The sequence below is a fragment of the Lineus longissimus genome, chromosome 13, assembly GCF_910592395.1.
Source record: "Lineus longissimus chromosome 13, tnLinLong1.2, whole genome shotgun sequence".
In the NCBI taxonomy this organism is placed as follows: domain Eukaryota; kingdom Metazoa; phylum Nemertea; class Pilidiophora; order Heteronemertea; family Lineidae; genus Lineus; species Lineus longissimus.
The window spans coordinates 5,370,807-5,386,231 of NC_088320.1; the positions used below are offsets into that span (position 1 = coordinate 5,370,807).

Below are 15,425 nucleotides of genomic sequence, written 5' to 3' on the forward strand. Positions count from 1 at the left end.
CTAACTCTTCTCGCTTCTAACATGCTTTGCCAGTAACTCGCTAACATAATGCTATATGTAACCTATAGGTGGTGCTGACTGGTGGCGGCTAGCCTCTGAGCATGCCCGTAGACTCGCGGCGGGCACAACGCCAGAATTCTACATTGGTGGATTGGCACCAAGCTTATCGCCGACATTCGGATTGCACACCGGCGAAGCCAGTCCGACAGGATTCGATGCCTTATTACGCCAATCTCAAAGTAAGCAGCGCTGTGGCTGTTGTAGTGCCCCCTAGTGGCTTGTTTCGTACTGCTTGCGGTCTAGTTGTTGTTGTGGCAATTTTCATCTTTTGATTGACATTTTCATGTTATTTTAGGAAGTTCAAATGCATGTCCAAAATACAGTTTACAGGGAAAGTTTTGTGTGCATTTAAATTTTTCATATTTGGCAAGCAACAAAATAATGAAAACGGAAAAAAAACAATTAGAATTACTGTAAACGTCAAAAGAAAGTTCATCATCGTGTGAAGTGTCTTCTGACGTTACAGAGCGTAGCGACATTTGTATGCCATAGTTGCAAAATTCATAAAACCTTCGTAGCTACAAATATTTCCCTGTTATTGTGGAATGTTTTGATACATGTAGTTGGTATGTTTTACTGTACAGTGGGACCTCTCTATTAAGGACACCCTCGGGACTAAGTGCTGACCTTGATAAAGGTGTTCTTATAAGAGTGGGCAAGTTGAATGGAAACAACCAGTTTGGGTCCAATACTAGTGTCCTTGATAGAGAGTTGTCCGCTAAGGGAGGTTCTAGTGTACTTGATGCATATTTTTGTACATATTTTTCATTCCCTGCATGTATGTCAATACCCTTCACCCCTCATCCCTTTTCCTACACTGTTGTTGAATGTTGCTATGGAATCTAAGATATATAATAAATACATTTGTGTTATAAAAGCGTCAATGTTCTATTTTTTGCCATGGCGATCAGTGCAGGAGCGTCAGTCAGTTCCATGGATGTTGCCAGTGTGTTCACATTGAATGCAGAGTCCTGTTTGGTTCCATTTTCTAATAGCATCGTCAAATTTGTTAACCCGGTGTCTTTGTAGGTAACTCAGTAACTGTGTTTTACTAATCGTTTCGAAGTTGCATGGTACAAATTTGAATATCCCTACTTGTTCTATGTGTGTGTGTTCCCTTGTTATGCCTTACCATCTTACGGTGGGGATTCAGATACCAGTTGCGGGCCACTTGCCCGAGTAATTTGTGGTGGGTGAAATTGAGGGGTGAAAGGTACTTTATAGGAGTGCCTTTGACTTAAAATTTTTCTGACAAAACATTGCAGCGAATGTATTGTGGCCCGTAACCAGTATATTTATTTGATTCACCCCATGCTTGTACGTTTTGTGTCCTAATACTTCATAATCACCCCGGAGGATTTGGAGTGAAATTTCAAAGTGAGATGACCTTCAACTCGTTGTCATGACCAAGTACAAACTACTTTTGTTAGGCCTCCCGACGAAGTCTCCCCTGCAAAGGTGGTAACTATTATTTCTTCCACATTTTAAAAGAATCGTTCTTCCAGGTTCGTTGTTTGGGTTGACGCCGACACCAATGCCCGTCTCAGAAGCAACGGCGTCCAAAGCCTCTGCCGGTTCATCGAAAGATACTGTCACCACGGTAACTGTGACGACTGCCAAAAGTTCGGCCAGCACGACATTGACAAGCAGCCGCGCATCGCCAGCGAGTGTGAGTTCGCATGGAACGAGTATAACGACGGAGGCGATTGGTCGGAGTTCAGCGAAACCTCGGAAGAAGAGTCACAATCACGGGATTCCCACATCAGTTATTACGAGCATTCCTAAGATGGCCGAGTCGTCAGTTTCTAAGGAGCGAAAGGAGCACAAGAAGGGTTCGAAGATGGTAGGTTTTGGGTGTCAACATTGGCCAGACAAACCTAGGTAAAGTGTCTACAATTTTGGCTAAAGACTAGCTATTTCGGGCTCATATTAAGCCAGTTGCAATTTGAGCCAGTTTTTAACCAATTTTGACTCATATTGTTTACTGTATTTGAGCCACTTATGGCTCAACAGAAGCCAAAAGTGGCTGTAGTTACTTTGGAATCCTTGATATTATGATATATTTATTTTTAAATTAGTGTAAAAAGTAGTCATCTTTGCTTGCAGCCAACAATGGAAGCATTGTCAGACAGCGATTTGGACGTGAGTTCAGGCAGCCTTAGTATGGACACGCCCAGTGAGCTCAGTAGTGACGAGGAAGGAGAAAAGGTAATGTTATATGTTTCTTCAGATAATCTTCTAATAGCGTAGTCGTTAAGACTGCTGGCTTCCTCGCAATTTTAGGCTTGTTTTGCATCCAGTGCTTTTTTTGTTAAACGAAGTATGATTTTGGACTTTTTATTTTCAGGACAAACAGTCTCAGCACAGGAAGGATCTCAAACGAAAATCGGATAGTCAACATTCGAACACACCGCCCGAAAAACGCCATATGACCTCAATCACCTCAAAACAATCAGTCAAAGACACCGCCATAAAAAATCGTGAACTTTTAATGAATTCGCCATTAAGTATAACAGACTGTATCGCTAGGCAACATAAGATACAGCAGATGGCGCACTTGGACCATCCGAAACCTTCGCCGTCGCCATCTCCTGTCACTAGCTCTGCGCCCCTAGATCTCAGTAAGAAGGATACATCTGCATTTAGCGTTCCGGCACATCTTATGCTGGGGAAACAACCGAGGAAACAATCACGAAAGCAGCCGAAGTTTTTGCAGCAGCAGCAGGTTATGACGGAAAAGGAACGAATGGTAGGTTGTGATTATGAGAGGGTTAATCAGTGGCACCAGTCCCTTCAGTCACTTATAAGTCGGGGAAATCTTACACCAATCCTTTCAGTCATTTATGAGTCGGGGAGTAACTTCATCTATGCCTGACCCTAAGTTAAATTTACTCTTCCAGGACCACAAAAAGCGTCAAGAACTATTAAAGCTAGAACTAGAAGCTCAACTAAAACAACAACAGCTGGAATTAAAAATGGCTAAGAAGGCCGTGGCAGAGCGGGAAAAACATCGGTTGTCACAACAGAACGCTTTCAAGTCGCACAAGGGGAAGCCGGGACTGACGAGTAGCTCACCTAGTCTCAGCCAATCGTCTCGTTCGAGTAAAACGTCACATTCGTCAATTGCGCGAATGAAGCCGGAGCCTGGAGAGGGTGCGAGTGGGATGAGTGATGATGATAGCTTGGCCTCTGGTGAGTTGAAATGGCAGTGAGAAGCTGGTGTCCCCGATTGGTTAATAACTGATGGCATGGACAAAGGTGTTACCTGACGTGGACAAAATCCTCCATCTAATATCCATGATGGAGTCGAAAAGGAAAGCTCTTGTGTGATAACGCTTAAACTTAACGGGTTTTTTCCTTATTTGTAGGTTCAGATAGTGACAGTGACAGTAGCAGTAGTAGTGGTTCCAGTTCAGGATCAGCATCTGAGGGAGAATCGGGCAGCGTAGGCAGGCAAACGACAGGTGATGAAAACGGTATGGTGGCAGGTACGGTGTTCCCTGGTCTCAAAAAATCAGCTGTTTCGTTGAAAGATGTTTTGCTGAAGAGATGTTTCGATTTTGATTGAAGTGAGTGTGCTTATAATCAGCAGTCGTAAATGAATTGGAAGGTATATTGTATTGGAGTGCGTGCTTCAGTAGACATCAATGCCATTATTGAAGAAACCTAAGGAAAGGGGCTGCACTTTCACAGCAATCAAAGGACTTTGGAAGGATATTTTGCATACTGGAATGATCACTTCTTCTTTTTAGATCAACACAAAAAGAGACGGAAGCCGCGTCCAGTCGTTGATGAAACCGATATTCGTATACCGTTGGAGCACGGCTGGCGCCGAGAGACCCGGATTCGCACAATGAGTAGTCGGGGGATAGTTGGTGATGTCATTTATTATGCTCCTTGTGGGAAGAGGTTGAAGACTTACCCTGAAGTTACAAAGGTGAGAAATGCATTTGATAAGGCTATCCGATGGTTGCTGTCCACGCAATGTCCTGAGGAAGGGACGTAATAAAAGTTAGAACGAATGGCAAAAAGGAAAACAAAACAGAAAAAGAAGAAGATCTTTTCCATGACATTTGAAAGTTTTCACAAAATGTTCATCTTCATTTTTCAGTATCTTGAGAAGAATGCCATCACAGACCTGTCTCGCGTCAACTTTTCGTTCAGTCCAAAAATAAGTGTTGGTGATTTCCTGGAACAACGCCACGGGGGTGGAGGGCAAGGAGACAACGTGAGTAGTGAAGAAGTTCTTTACGGCATTGGTGGATGCCGGGAATGCTGCGTAATTGAGCTTTGCATGATACATAGGCCTTTGACTTTAGATAGCAGCATCAAATTGACTCGTAATAGTCAACTCAACCAATTTGAAGCTCCAAGCTTGTGAGGAGTTGCTGCGGTCTGGTGGCTTGGACTCTCGGCTAATGGTTGAGCGGTCCAAAGTGTAATATATGATATTCCAGATAAAAGTCCCATTTTTATGGAACTTGTGTTTTCAGGGATTTGTACTGCTCACTGAAGAAGAAGTCCTGGAACGTATGATGCTGACGAAAATGAAAAAACTCCATCAGATGGGCAAGATGAAGAAGAAGGAGAAGAAAAAGAATTCCGAGGATCTCGCGAAACAGGCTGCCGATCATAAGCTGAAGAAAAAGTTAGAGCAGCAAGGTCAGGCCCAGAGGTTTTCATACTCATACGTTTTGAATTCTTGGTGTGCTTTTATGGCTTGCTTTGCTTAAAAGGTCCAGTACTTCTGTTGAAAATGTGGCTTATTTTTTGTCCTGGTTCAACCCTTCAGGCTCTCTAAAATGTATTGTGTGAAAAGCCAAATTGCTGTTGTGGTTTGATCACTCGGTAATCATTCCAAATCCAGAAGTATTGGACCTTCAGCTGTTTTAAGACTGCGTATAATTGGTTTGCACTGGGCTCAGCATAACGTCTAGGTAAAGATCCTGCATGCCTCTGTGAGTGTTCTTGGGTCAACTGTTAAACAGACATGACTAAGCTACCATGCATTGGTAACTGTTTGAAGCAGAAGCTAGCATGTGCTTCTGTTGTCCCACCAAGTTGCCTGTTTTTGCTCAACCTGCTGGTTATCTATGAAGAATTTTGCCATTGCAATGAAAAATGAAGTGGCACAATAGCACAAGTGCGATTGGGATTAATCCCCTACCTCAGATAACTCCCGACACCAAAATTCAGTTTTGGTCAGACAGTGTTGCCATCTTTTGAGAGCTTATGGAGTCATTTTACTATTTCTAAGCAGCAGTTAATGTCTGTTTTTGGGAAACCATCTAATCTGATTTTTGAGATATCAGTTATGTTATTTACTGATAGTATGCACTTTGTTTTTCATTGTGAGGGCAGAATAAGTACATGTATAAAGTGCAGAAGAGGTGATGAGATAATTTACAGCGGCTTTTCTTTACTAACAAATCTGTTCTAATGCCTGTCCTATTCCAACCAATGGTGTGCTATTCTCGTGAATGCACTGATATAGTGTGACCACCAAGCGCACGCCTATCAGATCGTTACGTTTTCAGATGGTGAGATATTTTCACAAAACAAACGTTTAAAAAGAAATATGATGTGGTTGTTTTCCTGAATTGAGGGTTCTTTTAAAGTAATTTTTCACTGCCCCTGTGTCCGCACTGGCTATTTAAAATGTAGAAAAACGTATTAAAGCGAATTTGCAGATCATGGAGGGGTTGAGAGTTTCTGCAGAGACCGGTGACCATTAGTACAATGGCAGACGAGGGGAGGGATCCTGACTTGGTGTCTCTATTGTACATTTGCTGATTTTCAGAGATGTCCCGTAAGTCAAGCGAAATGAAATTAAAGAGCAAACATGAAAAACGGCAGCAAGTCGAAGCTCATAAGCGAGCAAAAGAAATGAGAGGTAGGCACACAGTTAAGCGGATTGCACAGTTAGGCAAACTCCATTTCTCATTCAGTTCTGCGTATTGCACTGCTCAAAGTTTCCATTTCCGAAAGTTATTTTACACCTAAGGTCATGTTTGGCAATTTCCCATCTCAGATCTGCATCTAATTGCAGATTTTGGCAACACCCACAGGTAGAGTGGGAAACACACATGGAGATAGTGCTTAAAAGTTTCAGATTGCTCAACCCACATTGGAAGGGTACTTTTTCACACCTTCAGCCAGAGTTTCTGGTAGATTTCTCTCAACGTTTAAGTAGTTTTCACATTGACACCTCATTTTCCTTCCTCTAGGTCTATTTTCTATACACAGCATTATCTGACACTCTTTGATATTTCTACTAATATGTCATGTAACCATTATAATATCCTGGGCGGTTTTGGTTATGCCGAATATGGGTTCTTGTTTTAATCTGAAAAGGGGCATGGGGCATGAACACTATCTAACGTTGAACATAGACTTTAGTGTTGATTCTTTAAAAATTTTCGTGAATAACTCTCTAACCTTTGAATTCATTTGTTATACTTTTATCGAATAAAATACTTTTGTGTCTCGCATATATTTTCCCTGAAAGTTTTGCAAATCATACGTGTTGTACAGCAGTCGCCAGCTTCATGCTTAAGTCAAGCGTTCTGTTGTGAAGTCTTGTATTAGTAGTTTAGTGCAGGGATGTGCAGTGACATTTTCGTCCAGTATCCGTCCCAAAATTTACATTCTAAAATTTGAATTTGAATGTTTTCAGGTGGGATAGTAGTTTTAGGTTTTCTTCTTAGTTTCCATGTGCAATGACCCCTGTCATTGAGAATGCTTTCAGGCAAGAGAAATTTTGCAGAGGCTGAAATTTACATTCTAAAATTTGAATTCGAATGTTTTCAGGTGGGATAGTAGTTTTAGGTTTTCTTCTTAGTTTCCATGTGCAATGACCCCTGTCATTGCGAATGCTTTCAGGCAAGAGAAATTTTGCAGAAGCTGAAATGTCAGTCTCCTTTATAGTGCAAGATGATGATGGAGGACTTTTTGTAAAATTTTTATGTGGAGATTTAATCCGGTCTTAAAAAAAGGATCCCTCCATTATTTAAATTGTTTACATAGTGTCCAGTCTCATACCTGCTTGGGAACCTTGGAATTTCAAGGGTCTGAAGTCGTGTTGGAAATGAATGGAATTGTTTAATGCAACCTGTTGTTATTTTAGCAAACGAACGTAAGAAAGCCAAGGAACAGGAACGTCTGCTGCGGCACCAGGAGAAGATGCAGCGCCAGGAACATATCCGTATCGAGCGGGAGGTTCGGGCACAACAACTCCTTGAGGTAAGCATCGGTCCTCTGTACTTCCAATCAAGGGTAGCGTGCTACCCTTGATTGTGCCACAATACGTTCATTGCTTCTGATAGTGTTACATATTTGTCAGAGTTCGACCCCTGCTTTGGGCTGTGTACTTTTAAGTTATTGTTCGCATAGTCGTAGAAGTTTAGTTTGTTGAATGTCTTCAGATTTCAATAAAGAGAAGAAAAAGAACGATGATATTTCAGACAATTTCATACAAGTTGCTTTACTGTTGTGAGTGCCGTTCAGTTTAGAAGATGTTTAGGCTTATCATTCCTTAGTTTTGCTTGTCATGTGTAGTGAATATGGTACATGTAGTTGTGGTGGCAGATATAGAGATGATTATTTGAGGAGAATTTTGGCTTGGTTCATGTCATATCCCAAAAAATTGTTTCTTCTGTATTGTATGACATGATTAAACTCACTGTAAAAATAGGAATATAAAATTACCGGCAGATGGTTTGTAATGAATGAATCTCGTGGAAGAGATGGCTCGATGTATTGAATTGTGGTATTTGGGATCAGAACTTTTGAAGCTTTGAATAGTCAATGATGGTACAATGACGTTTTTGTGGGTTGGGGTACAGTTTTGATGCATCCGTCTCTAGTTAGTTATTTTGCTGTTTATTTGGTTGCTAATGGTAATCGTCTTGTATTTTTGTGCTTCGCGCTCCCTCCCTCTGCATGTGCATGTGTTGATCTGTGCTGCCCCCTATTTGCATGTTCAGGAGCGTCGTCGAAGGAAGGAAGAGTCGCAGAATATGAAAGTTGCCGAAATGGTGAGAAAGGCAAAGGTCAGTGATTCAAACGACGAATAAAAGATGGAGTTGAAATTTGTTACAGTGGTGTTGGTTGGGCACTTAAGGACCATGGTTCCAGTTTGATCCCAGGCCAGTAATCTGGACAGTCAACAAAAAAGTTTTGAAAAAATATGTATAGTGTCAAAATGTCTAAAAAATTTTGATAGTTTTTAGCTCACCTCTTAGCAGAGGTGAGCTTATCCCATACCGTGGCGTCCGTCGTCCGTCGTCGTCGTCGTCGTCGTCGTCGTCGTCGTCGTCCGTCGTCGTCCGTCGTCCGTTAGCAGGGCACGTTTCGTAACTGTTAGAGCTATTGAGTTGAAACTTGGTACACATGTACCCTTATGTAATGACACCTTGGAGACCAAGTTTCGGTCCGATTCGTTTCATGGTTTGGCCACCAGGGGGCCAAACGTTAAAAGTGAAAATATGCAATATCTCCCTTAATAGTAGTCGGGAAATTTTGAAAAAAATATGGTAGGTACTTCTAGCAAAGGTGCATCATATATCCTCCGGGTTTTTGATTTGACCTCCTTTTCAAGGTCACAGAGGTCAAATGGTGTAAATTGGCCGTTAGGATGTAACGATGGCACGTTTCTAAACTGCAATGACTATTCATACCAAATTTGGTACACATTTACCTCTTAGTCAGGTGATCTCAGGGACTGAAGTTTGGTCCAATATGATTCACCACTTGACCACCAGGGGGCAAAATCCAAAAACCTTAAAAATGTGATTATTCCTTAACTTCTTGCCCGATTGCCACCAATTTGATATCATGGGTACATCTAACCACCATACAGTATATGTCACACAGGTTTTTAATTTGACCTTCTTGTCAAGGTCACAGAGGTCAAATGGCGTAAATTCGCCGTCAGGCCGTAACTATGGCACGTTTCTTAACTGCAATGACTATTGATCACAAATTAAGTACACATGTACCCCTTGGTCAGGTGATCTCAGGTATCGAAGTTTGGTGCGATCTGATTTGCCGTTTGGCCTCCAGGGAGGGGGCCAAATCCTAAATTCTTCAAAATGCCATTATTCCTAGTAATGACTTGCCCGATTGGCACCAATTTTATATCATAGGTACATCTAATTCTAACAACCATTCGATGTGTCACCCGGGTCTTCTTTGATTTGACCTACTTTTCAAGGTCACAGAGGTCGAATGTACTGTAAATTGGCCATTTTGGGGAAATTGTAATTGCTTGGACCTACATCAAACCTAACACTACATGACACAATACAATGCTCTTTATCCATCTTTCCTCCACATGAGGTGAGCACAATGGCCCTGGCCATTTCATTTTATTCTGGTAGAGTTTGAACCCTGCTGATTACATTGTTGTCGTTGTTGCTCTATGTGGTTCTTCCACTTTGTATATCTTGCAGGAACGTGAGATGAAGCGACAGCAAGCGGTTATCCTCAAAGAACAGGTAAGAGATGGCCAGAATGTTTATGCGGGCAGCTAAATTAAGAGAGGAGACACACTTACTGATACTGTCAACAATTACTATTAAACAACAAAATAAACTTTTGGCATTTCTGAATGTCTTGATGCGGAGAACATACAAAATTTCCTTACCTTTTTCAATCAGAACTATCCATTAGCACTGGCCTGGCGGTAATCAGCACTACTGCTCCTTTATAGATCGTTATAGCATCAAGGATCCTTCACACAGTTTAGCGGGTGTTCTCTCGTCAAGACTTCATTTTAGTTGCAGTGAATCATTATCTAACATCACCAGGCTCCGGAGAAATTTCTTTTGAAAAGTTCCTTTGAAACATATTGCTGTTTGCTTCAACATGTATAACAGGCAAGCTAAAATACAACAGTTGCATATAAGTAGGCATTTCGTAGGACCAGACGGTCAGATAACAAATAACAGTTTTTGTCGAAAAGTTGTGTAACTTTAAGAGTGCCAATGACCTTTAATAAAGATTTCGAATGACCCTTTAATTATTAAAAATTTACCTCACCGTTGTTGTTCTAACATTCCCCATTTTGCTTTGCTAACAAAAGGCTGCACAACAAGAACGCGAGCAGCGCAGACGTATGCTGGTTATGGCGAGTATGGTATGTTGATTTCATCATTGGCATGGGGATATCATGGCATCTTTTGGTTATCAAGTCGCTTCACATAGAAAATAACACAGTTCGGTTGACGCTTCTCTTGACCCAGGAAACTTGCGGTTCAAGTACAAGGAATAAAAAAAGAAGCTCTTTCATAACAACTTCTTGGTGCTGGCTGATGTGGTCTAATAGCTACGTGTATCATGGACAATCAGAGTAGCACAGTGTTAAGACTGGTGTTCGTAAATGAAAGCAACACCTGTCACCTTTGAGGTTGTGGGTTTGGATCTTCAGTGTAATGCTTCTGCATGTGGTAGAAAAGGTGACTCTCTGTGAATATATATATGTCTGCTGTCTTGTTGCCAGAGCAAGTGCTGTGTCTGCTGCCATGACAATTTTTTTACCAGCAAGAAGTGAGGGTCAAGTCTTCAGTGTAATGCTTCCTTGTGTGTTAGAGAAGGTGCCTCGTAGTGGCACAAAAACGCTCATCCCAGCTTGGAGGAGGACTACTCCAATGTGAATAACACCCTCAAATGCAGAGCAAATGCTGTGGAAGAGGAAGAATGGTCCTTCAAGAATTCGTTATTTTTCAGGAACGAGAAAGGCGGCGGCAGCACATGTTGTTGGTGAAGGCCTTAGAGGCGAGGAAACGACAGGAGGAGAGAGAACGAATGAGAGAAGAGAAGAATAATGAGAAGAGGATTAATAGGCAGAGGAAATTTGTGAGTCTGGATTTTTAGCTCAACTAGCTAGCTAAACTAACTGACATGACCATTCGTTGGAAAGCTCTCAATTAGCACTTGGTGGTTCAGTTTTGTAATGATTGAGTGTATCTTTTGGTGGATGAAATTTGGAATTTTCATAAATTCTCTCTTCAGGAACAGCGTCAGTATGAGATGCAGGTTGCCAGGGAGATGAAGAAACCAATAGAGGACATGCAGCTGGCTGATCATAAGCCAGTGCCGGAGTTGAAGCGGATCAAGGGCGTTAAACTGGCAGGGGAGGCGCTCGCTGATGCCATGATGGTCATAGAGTTCTTGAATAACTTTGGAATTGCACTTGGTTTCGGTGAGTGATGTGGTTTACGCAATGCTGCCTTGTCAAATACAAAAGAGGAAAGTTCATCCAATTGCTCACTGGAAATAGAACTTCCAAAAGTGTATGAAATGCTGATTTCTTCGTCTTCTTTTTCAGACCTGGACTCGCTACCTTCGCTCAATACCCTCCAACTGGCCCTCCTAAATGACGATGAGTACATTGATGAGTATCTCTCGCTTATCACCCACCTACTCAAGTTTGCACTGGAGGATCCTGGGGTGCCAAACCCTAAGGATGTATGTATAACGTTGGCTCGTTAAGGGGGGTGAGGGCTGTGTGTAGTAGATAATTTGCTGTATCTTGATCACAAAGTCCGATGGAATGTATTGACCAAATTATCACTGGTCTGATAGAATGGATAGACCAATGTTATACCAAACACTTGTCGGGTTAACCCGACTACAGCCATTTTATAAAACAATACCTTTTTACTTGATCTTGTTTCAGGCCTTAACACAACTAGGTCACAAGATCATGGACATGGAGATTAACGACGACAATCTTTCAGAGATTCTCAGGATATTTATTCAGGCTCGAAACGGCAAACCAGACGACCTGTCGAATCTGCTTCTCAAACGACCATTGACCTCGCTGAATTCGACTCAAAAGGCAGCATGTTTAGCCTTTGTCTGCAACGAGTTGCTGTGTAGTAAAAACATTGTCAGGTGAGCTTTTACTGAGAATTAGTAAAAACAATCAATCAAACTATCAATCAATTAGTTAACCAATCAATCAATCATTGGCATTTAATCACTTTTTGTTTACAAAAAATACCTGTACTGTTTCTGTCAGCTGTTTTTCCAGTTATCTTTATTGATTTGTTTCAAGATGTTCATAGTGTTGCTTGTTGTATTTGTAGTGAGATAGACAAGAACATTGACACTATGACCACCCTACGGAGAGATAAATGGGTTGTGGAAGGCAAAGTTAGAAAGTAAGTTGAAAAATGAAAATATATTATATGCTATTTGATGTTAGGCTTGGAGAAAACAACAATGATAATTAGGAAAAACTTATTACAAAAAAGAAAATTACTTACATCTGTGGGAGAAATAGTGCTGAAAAAGAAGAAGATAAAGACTTTCTTAATTTCAAGGCCTTATAAATCAGCCTATGCTTTTATTCCTCGGACACTTTGTAAATATGTTATCATCTCTTGTAGGTTACGCATACTTCAAGCCAGGAAATTTAACCGTCCAATCCCAGCCAAACAGTTGGCAGACGACAGCTCCATGGGTTGTCAAGACAGCTCGCTCCTCGGGTTGAATAACGCGTCAATCTCGAGCAAGCGGGGCAGCGATGATGAAGACGACGATAAGGATAGCGATGACAGCGACGCGGGGAGCGAGATTACCGGTACCGATGCGGATGACGAGGATGAGCCAGCCACGATTGAGGAGCTCGAGAAAAGGTTGGAGAAGTTGAGTAAGGTAAGAAAGGAGCAATATAAATGTTAATGGAGGGGTTCCGTATTTTATATGTGTTTCTCAGGTAATTTTCTGATATTAATAATATGATAATTTTTTTTCGTTTTAGCAACATTCCCAGTTCAGAGATAAAGTGTTCTGTGCGTCGCACAAACTCCGAGCAATGGCATTTGGACAGGATCGATACCATCGAAGATACTGGGTGCTGCCATTTGCCGGAGGAATTTACGTCGAAGGTCTCGAATCGGCCGAACCGGAACTCATGACAAAAGTTGAGAGAAAGACTGTGTCGAATTGCGATGAGGCATTTTTGGGGAAATCGGGATGTGAACTCATAAAATCTGATGAAAAAGATCTGAATTTGAGTGCAGGTTTAAAAAGTCAGGAAATTGCAGATAAAATGTGTGAAAGTAATATTGATTCTGTAGATTCAAAGGAGAGTGATTTTGCGACTGTTTTGCAGAACATGATGTGTGTCAAAAAGAAGGATTCTGATGTGAAAGCAGATGATCAGGGGCCCCACAAAGGGGAAGCATTGGGGACCACGATGGGGGAAATCAAACGTGAAATTGCTGATATTGATGGTGCCGTAAAAGAGGAGAAAATGGAGGTCGATGGCATGGAGAAGATCTCCGTTAAAATGGAGGTTGATGTTCAAAAAGACACCGTCGAGGCAGAGAACAAAATGGATGTAGATTGTGTGAAAACGGAATTAAATTCTGTGAAAATGGAGAACGGTGACATTGTAGAGGAGTGTGTCAAATCAAAAGCAATAAAGATGGAAACTGAGATTAATGACCTTGATGTCAAGGTCAAAGATGAAAATGGCAAGGTCGAGGACAGTGTCAAAGTCAAAGAGGAGAATTCTGATGTAAAAGAGGAAAAGGTCGAGGTAAAACAGGAAGATTGTGAACCATCACTAGTCAATGGAATAGGTACGCCGCCTGTGAACTCATTATTTCAACGACCTAACTCAGCATCGAATCTCAGTGACTTGGCACGGAAATCTGAGAGCCCCTACCAGCGTACGCCAAAGAAATCCGACATTTTTAACAACTCAGCTATAAAAACTGGTGCTTCTACAGAAAGTTCTCCCGGGTTCATGAGCATTGACTCTATTCTTAAGAAGGAGGACCCGGGGCCTCACTATAACAACAGCTGCTCACCGTTCCTCCCGTTTCCACCCTCCGGGCCGCTCTCCGCCGAACAAATGCTGAAAAATCTCTCAGAGCGCCAAGGTCAGAAACCGTGGTTCAGTATCCTTCCCAGAATGCCTTGTGATGAGTCGACGCTAACGCGAACTCCAAGTAACCTGTCTCAGATGTCGAACTCTCAAATGTCAAATTCTCCGTCACCGTCTCCCTCGCCATTCTTTCTTCCGGTACCATACTCCGCATTCCAAGTTCACAACCCCATGTTCGCGTCTTATCCAATGGGACAATTACAGTACTCGCCATTTAACTTTAGTCTCCCGGGCGGTGGGTATCAACCAATGAAAACCTCAGGAATGATGAACGGAGAGGAGGGTACGCCTCCTCACTCGAGTTTTAATCGTTCCTATGAAACCTCGACCCCAAATACCTCCAGTGTGGACCCTGAACGACTGTCTGCGCCGAAGCCAATCCCTATTGGTGAGTAAAATCTTATTCGTGACATAATCAACGTCTTTTGGCAATAAGAGTCGTTCATTTAGTCACATGATATGACTGCCAACTTTCACCGTCGGTCAAGACGGTGTTTTGAATCCTGAGCACCTTGTAGTAGCTCAGACAGGAGCTACTCCCTCCCATATAGTTTGGATCGTGGTTGGAGAGGCCTATAGTTATAGAAACTTGTTAATAATGTGAAGCGCTTTCAGTGATTGAAACCCCGTGTTAATTTCATCATTATTAATATCATAATTCAGAGAAACAGCGTGGTTGGTGGAGAATCACAAACGCCGAAGAACTTCGCGCATTGATCCGAAGTCTGCATTCCCGCGGCATATGTGAAAAACTCCTGCAGAAGACGCTCCAGAAATATGCGGACTACGCTTGCGAGTCTTGTACCAACGGCAACAATGAGGCATTGGTGATGGAGGAGACGCCATTGGACGAGAAATTAACCAATCCCGATACAGGTACAGAAGCATGTTAATCAAAAACTCTTGAGTTGTCTTGTGGTGATATCGAAAGAAATCTTTGGATCAAGTGATTCCTGTTTAACTCCGCGCTCCTGATTATCAGATCTTTATCCCTAGCTAACAGAATGTTGTTTTTCATAATCTTTGCCACTCAGCTTGACTTTGGGTTTTACTCGCAAAGTGAATAGTAACTAACGCTGGCATTGATTGCTGTCATTTTTGAGGCGAGATTTTGGTTGATATGCTCAGAATAAATTCATAAAAACAGCTTTGTTACATCCATTTTCAGGTGCACCAGATCCCGATGACCCCGATAGCTACCTCAAGAGCGCCCTCTATGAAATGAATATGAATGTATTGGATGAAGTGGAAAACATGGAGGAAAGAGTGTATGGTGCAAGTCTTCAGATAAAGGTGACATTGAAATATTCTCTGGTTCCGTCAGAGTCCTTCAGACATTTTTTAACCGTTATGTCACGTGCCTTTAATCGATAGCAAACTTCGCTCCAATTACAAACACTTTTTAGAAACGCTGACTGCCTCCCCGTTTTTCCTCTGTGGGTGGTATAAATGGGTTTCTAGC

The 15,425-nt window shown here is 41.9% G+C and overlaps 1 protein-coding gene across 14 annotated transcripts in view; it reads left to right on the forward strand.

The window, feature by feature from the left end:
• LOC135498472 (bromodomain adjacent to zinc finger domain protein 2B-like) overlaps nt 1-15,425 on the forward strand; it is a 48,220-nt gene that overhangs the window by 25,065 nt on the left and 7,730 nt on the right. For 6 of the 14 annotated variants that reach the window (XM_064788760.1, XM_064788755.1, XM_064788757.1 and 3 more), the window contains 23 exons: nt 69-239; nt 1,566-1,903; nt 2,167-2,268; nt 2,408-2,809; nt 2,961-3,252; nt 3,429-3,548; nt 3,813-3,997; nt 4,172-4,288; nt 4,554-4,722; nt 5,861-5,953; nt 7,187-7,302; nt 8,046-8,111; nt 9,513-9,557; nt 10,145-10,198; nt 10,789-10,917; nt 11,074-11,263; nt 11,390-11,529; nt 11,741-11,958; nt 12,153-12,227; nt 12,456-12,723; nt 12,830-14,351; nt 14,627-14,839; nt 15,132-15,256. In XM_064788760.1, coding sequence (XP_064644830.1) covers nt 69-239; nt 1,566-1,903; nt 2,167-2,268; nt 2,408-2,809; nt 2,961-3,252; nt 3,429-3,548; nt 3,813-3,997; nt 4,172-4,288; nt 4,554-4,722; nt 5,861-5,953; nt 7,187-7,302; nt 8,046-8,111; nt 9,513-9,557; nt 10,145-10,198; nt 10,789-10,917; nt 11,074-11,263; nt 11,390-11,529; nt 11,741-11,958; nt 12,153-12,227; nt 12,456-12,723; nt 12,830-14,351; nt 14,627-14,839; nt 15,132-15,256 — 5,150 coding nt within the window. The remainder of the gene's footprint in view (nt 1-68; nt 240-1,565; nt 1,904-2,166; nt 2,269-2,407; nt 2,810-2,960; nt 3,253-3,428; nt 3,549-3,812; nt 3,998-4,171; nt 4,289-4,553; nt 4,723-5,860; nt 5,954-7,186; nt 7,303-8,045; nt 8,112-9,512; nt 9,558-10,144; nt 10,199-10,788; nt 10,918-11,073; nt 11,264-11,389; nt 11,530-11,740; nt 11,959-12,152; nt 12,228-12,455; nt 12,724-12,829; nt 14,352-14,626; nt 14,840-15,131; nt 15,257-15,425) is intronic. The other 8 variants (XM_064788765.1, XM_064788767.1, XM_064788766.1 and 5 more) reach the window with 5 other exon arrangements.